This window comes from Ipomoea nil, unplaced genomic scaffold (assembly GCF_001879475.1).
Source record: "Ipomoea nil cultivar Tokyo-kokei standard unplaced genomic scaffold, Asagao_1.1 scaffold1266, whole genome shotgun sequence".
Taxonomy (NCBI): domain Eukaryota; kingdom Viridiplantae; phylum Streptophyta; class Magnoliopsida; order Solanales; family Convolvulaceae; genus Ipomoea; species Ipomoea nil.
Genome location: NW_017617694.1, coordinates 168,133 through 174,017, shown reverse-complemented (window position 1 = coordinate 174,017; position 5,885 = coordinate 168,133). Strand labels below are relative to the sequence as shown.

The 5,885-nt window shown below is 31.7% G+C and overlaps 1 protein-coding gene across 1 annotated transcript; it reads left to right on the top strand.

Annotated features, from left to right (window-relative positions):
- Positions 1-300: 300 nt before the first annotated feature.
- Positions 301-4,656, top strand: LOC109184591. Its single transcript, XM_019334608.1, has 4 exons — positions 301-337; positions 3,019-3,146; positions 3,223-3,302; positions 4,423-4,656. The coding sequence occupies exons 1-4, from the start codon at positions 301-303 to the stop codon at positions 4,559-4,561; spliced, it is 384 nt and encodes a 127-aa protein (XP_019190153.1). The 3' UTR covers positions 4,562-4,656.
- The last annotated feature ends 1,229 nt before the right edge of the window (positions 4,657-5,885 follow it).

The window sequence follows — 5,885 nt, the reverse complement described above, 5'->3', positions numbered from 1 at the left end:
TATGCTAAAGTAATAGCGTAAGGCCAGAGGTTCTCGAGTATAATGTCGCTATCTAGGAATTGTCCCCCAGTCCACTTCACAAGCCCTTTGCGGAGTAAACCGAGCATTAAAGGATTAACCAAGCTTAGCATGGGGTGTATGAGTGTACTTCACCTGCGTTAATTGTGGTGAGACCGATCACATTGGAAGAAACCAGGCGATCCGGGTTGCAATATCAAAGTCGAAGCTTGCCGAAGGGAACGGAGGTCGAAACAAGCTTGCTCGGAATTCTGCTCTGCATCATAGCTGGGTTGAGGATACATGATTGGTGCTGGTTGGTTTAAGGGTTTATGCTTGGGTAATGGCGTAAGGCTAGAGGTTCCCGAGCATGATGTCGCTATCTAGGAATTGACCTCACTCCACTTCACAAGCCCTTGTGGAGTATTTATAGGCGCGAGTCGGGTGGTCGGCATGTACGTCACGTGTTCTCCATGCACTTGGCGGTCTCGACGGCGAAGGAAAAGCGTACAAGTGTAGGAGTATAACAGAGTAGCCAATGATTAATACGCTCGGCTTAAGTATACGCGCTGAGATTTATCTCTAAGGGTCAAGTATAGGGGGTCGGTCTCAAGTGCTATTTTAAGGTAGGGACCGAGCTCAAGAAGGTAAAGGCAGAGGCTTACCAAGACGTAGATACGCCCTCACATCAGGTCAGGTCGGTTCGATTGAGCATTCAGGTCAGTCCAGATCGGGAAGTGACTCACACCTTGTAGTGACTCATATCCGATCAGGTCCTCGGTGCAAAGGGGTAAATAATCCGGGGTATACCTTATCATTATCCCCAGAGACTGAGGTTACAATGCTTCTAATACTTATCAGGAAGTAACAAATTAATTTTAATTTTAAAGAAAGTGTATGTTGTGACTTGGATTTTCCTTTATTCTTTACATACCCCATACCATTGTTGTTGTTCACAAGACTATTCTTAAATTTAAATCCCAATTTTTATTTTTTATTTTTTATTTTTGGACTTTCAGTTTACAAATATTCATTATATAATAATCATTACATGATAGGTTGTTATTCTGTTAAAGATTTAATTATCCCCATACCATCCATTGGCCTGTTGAGTAAAATAGTTAGCCTATAGTCTGTAGGTCAATTTTGACTTATTTAACCATTATTAGTTGTTTGACTTGGTTTAAAAATCAATATAAGCGTTTGATTAATTAACTTTTTGTACTCTACGAGTCTGTTTGGTAGAGCTTATGGCTCTGTTTGGCAGAGCTTATTTAGGAGCTTATAGCTTATTTTAAGCTACTAATAAGCTATAAGCTCTGTTTGGTAATGTTCCCAAAATAAGCTCCTAGCTTAAAATAAGAGCTTATTTTGGAACGCTACCTTAGGTAGCGTTTCAAAATAAGCTCCTAGCTTCCTAACTTTTTTTCATCTTTATCCTTATTATTTTAAAGAAATGACATAATTTACCCTTCCCAATTAAAATCCTTTTCCTTTCTCCTTTATCCACAACTTTCACCGCAATTATTATTATTATTATTATTATTATTATTATTATTATTATTATTATTATTATTATTATTATTATTATTATTATTATTATTATTATTATTATTATTATTATTATTATTATTATTATTATTATTATTATTATTATTATTATTATTGCAACATTATTGCTACTTCATTGTAAGATGCTAGGTCATGATTATGCTAACAGTTTTATTTGAAAATGTTAATTTTTTTTAAAAGACAAAATGTTAAATTTTAATATATAACAAATTAATTCAAATTTTATGAAGATGTCCTTTTTAGTCTTTTTACATTTATCAGCTTATCAAAAAGTTAATTTTAGCAAACACTTTCAATCATAACAGCTAGCTTAACAGCTCTTCAGTTTTCAGCTCTGAACTTATAGCTTTTCAGCTCCTAGCTTATAGTTTTTCAGCTAGGTTTGCCAAACAGAGTCTATTTAGAAGCTTATAGCTTATTTTAAGCTACTAATAAGCTCTGTTTGGTAATGTTCCCAAAATAAACTCGTAGCTTAAAATAAAAGTTTATTTTGGAACGCTACCTTAGATAGCATTTCAAAATAAGCTAGTAGCTTCTGAACTTTATTTCCTTCTTTGTCCTTATATATTATTTTAAAGAAATGATATCATTTACCCTTCCCAATTAAAATTCTTTTATCTTCTTTCTTCTCCGCAACTTTCACCGCAATTATTATTATTATTATTATTATTATTATTATTATTATTATTATTATTATTATTATTATTATTATTATTATTATTATTATTATCATTATTATTATTATTATGATTATGATTATTATTATTATTATTATTATTATTATTATTATTATTATTATTATTATTATTATTATTATTATTATATGGAGGAAATTCGCAACAACATTGCTACTTCATTATGGGAGCTATTAGATCATGATTATGCTAATAATTTTATTCAAAATGTTAATTTTTTTAAAAGACAAAATGTTAAATTTTAATATGTAAGCAAACTAATTTAAATTTAATGAAGACGTTTATTTTTGTCTTTTTATATTTATCAACTTATCAAAAAACTAATTGTACCAAACACTTTCAAGCATAACAGCTAGCTTAATAACTCTTCAGTTTTCAGCTCATAGCTTATAGCTTTTCAGCTTTCAGCCCATTTTAAGCTTTCAACTACCTTTTCAGCTAGGTTTGCCAAACATAGCTCAAAATGCTAAAATTCAAAAAGCTACTCAAAGCAACTTTTTCAATTAGCTTTTTGAGAAAAGAAATTATACTAAACAACTATCAACTAACTGCTAATTTACCAAACACCTTTCTACAATCAGTTAGGGGGCGTTTGGTTGGGGTTATATTAGATAATCAGGGTTATATTAGGTTAGTTATATAACATGCCTTTGTTTGGTTGAGGTTATACCACATTCCCTTGGAATCTAACATCACCTCCACGTCAGATTTTTTTTCTTTTTATGAGGGAATGTGATTCCCTTGTAAATCTTAGGTTATCTTGGATTCCCTTGGCCATTTTACATTGTTTGCCCTCAACATCATCGCACCCTCCACGCTCCACTCTGTCTCAGCGACTTTGTCTTCATCTTTCTTCTACGAGATTTCAGTCTACGAACCAGAGTAATCACCTTTCATTTTCATTTCTAGATCCATCAACAAATCAATTTTCAGTTTTTAATTCTAGATTCCCTTGCAGAAAGCCAGAAACGCAGACAACTCGCACTCTTCATATTCTCCAAGTCTCAATTTAGGGTTCCGATTTTCTCAATCTCACAGGTAATACTCACATCTCTTTCATCTTTTGTTTCTTATTTCTTCATAAATTTGCCTGAGGGAGAGGCTTTCTTCAATTTTCAATTTCTTCATTTGATTTCTATTGGAATCTTGTATTTATCTTTGTGTTTAGTTATCATCTTTTTCATTCGTCTTCTTGCACTGTTCGTGTTTTTTTTTTTTTTTTTTTGGTTTATCTTTCATTGGTTGAGTCGGCCTATCTAATTGTGATTGAGTCCAGGACGACCATTTTTATCTGGCTTGGTTGAGTCTAGCATGGCCAAACAATTGTTTTGCAGGTTTCTCTATAGTTGTAGGTAAATTTTCTCCGACGAGGTTTTTTGTTTGTTCTACGGCAGAATAAGAAGTAGCACATGGGAGAAAGAAGGACACATTTTTAGGAATCTAAATGAAAATTCAATTACTGCCCTACATCACTTAATAAGTATAGAAAAATAAGTATAGAAAATAGGAGGAGAAAAGCTATAGAAGAACTAGTATGCATAGTTATGTAGGGATACAATTGTATCAAAATGTGATGGTCAAAATCAATATTCAAGATACAATGCTATATAATTCTATATAGTAATACACTCCTGCTTGTTGCCATTTATATGTTCAATTTCTATATGAAAGCATGCTGACATAAATATATATATATATATATATATATATATATATATATATATATATATATATAAAGCAGTGAAGTTATTCCCAGAAATTGAACTTTTTTTCCTAGGTTAAAAACAATGTTCTTACTTTTCCCATTGAATTCTCTATTTTGTGCTCTTACGCATCAAATTATTTCTCCAACTTTGTGCCTAAAGTTTCTAGTGATTTTACTATTAAATTTGTGATTTACTTGGGGGTTAATATATAAAAAAATTGAGGGTGATTTACTAGAAATATTTTAATGGTTTTTAAGTTGTCTGCTTGCTGCCATTTATATGTTTAAATTCTGTATTGATATTAGTTGAAGTTATTATTTGTATTTGATTTTCTTCCAACTATATGTTGCACGGTAATGAACCTACAATAATGAAATTATTTGATTTTTTTAATGAAATTATTTACAACAACTAAATATTAGTTTAATTTGTTATACATTTCATTCTTATAGGGTGGGTGATATGGCTCGGTTGCCATTAAGGCAAAAGATGAGATTGCAAGCTGTTGTCCTTATTTTGCGCATAAGGATCATGGAAAGCATGTTTAATATGCTTATGTTTCTTGCTATGATCAGTTTTGGTTTTGCTTAAATTGTAGATTTTTTTCTTTGATTTGATGTACTTGTTGCATGAAGCTTAGCTGTGTTTTTTAATTTTATTTCATATTCTCTTTTCAAAAATTTTAATGCAGTATTTGTGACTTGTGAGAAATGCAAACATTTTTGTCCATTATTTCATCATCAATGCAGTTTGAATAAGTTGTTTCTACTCTAGTATCATCAAATCAGTTTGGCACATTTTCTTGTTTGTAAGGTAATTTGCAATAGGAGGGTATTATGGTAAAATAACCATTATAACCTAATCAATAATTCATCAACCAAACAGGTTTATATTACATAACCCTGTTTTTACCAAACACAGTAATCTAACATTCCCAGTAATCTAACATTCCCAGCAATCTAACATTCCCTAAGGTAATCTGACATTCCGTGAACCAAACGACCCCTTAATGTTATCAACTAGTTATATCATTTAATTAACCCAATCAGCTAACAGCTAACATCTATCAGCTATCAGTTAACAACCATTTTTTAAACCGGGCATATCCGGCTGTGTTTAGTGCTGAATGAATAAGGATGGGCAGGGAGAGAATAACAAAAGAGAGGAGCACGCGATCAATTAGAGATCATTGTGCAATTTGACGGTAAATTATATCGTGCACCGCGTTGCATAATCGATTATGCACCACGCATTAAAACGAAGTCGTTTTGTTAAATGAAAAGAAACGACATTTGTTTTCCGCCATTCCGCACCTTTCCGCAAAAAGTAACTCTGTTATTCAGTTTCATTTTGTATACACTGCAGTTTCAGTTCAACACAACTACAATTTCATTTCGATATAACTATAGTTTCATTTGATATTTATAGACTCAAATATGTGAAAATATTATTTAATTTTATTTTATATACACTATAGTTTTATTAAAACACAACTACATGATCATTTTGATATAATTACATATTCATTGTACAAAATTCATTCAAATATGCGAAATGTTATTCAGTTTCATTTTATATACACTGCAGTTTCATTTCACCACAACTACAGTATCATTTTGATATAACTCCAGTTTATTTGATAATATAAAAATAATACGTGAGGCAGTGTCGGTTTAGATGTACTGTAGTTTCAGTTGGTGTTTAATACACACTACTGGAAATTATTGAATTTCCGACCACCTGAAAGTGATCTTAAATTAAGTTGAAAGCAAAAAGTGGTCGGAAATAGCAACAAGGGTTTTTCCGGATACCAAAAGTGGTCGGAACAAAGCTTTCGACTTGATTTAAGATCACTTTCAGGTGGTCAGAGATTTCAGAATTTCCAGTAATGACACCAAATATACGGACTCCGTTA

Bases quoted from the DNA above. Each gene is read 5' to 3' on its own strand.
- LOC109184591 (XM_019334608.1), top strand. From the start codon at position 301: ATGATTGGTGCTGGTTGGTTTAAGGGTTTATGCTTGG. The intron at 338-3,018 runs GTAATGGCGTAA...TGTAAATCTTAG, and splicing joins GTTTAAGGGTTTATGCTTGG to GTTATCTTGGATTCCCTTGG. The intron at 3,147-3,222 runs GTAATCACCTTT...ATTCCCTTGCAG, and splicing joins ATTTCAGTCTACGAACCAGA to AAAGCCAGAAACGCAGACAA.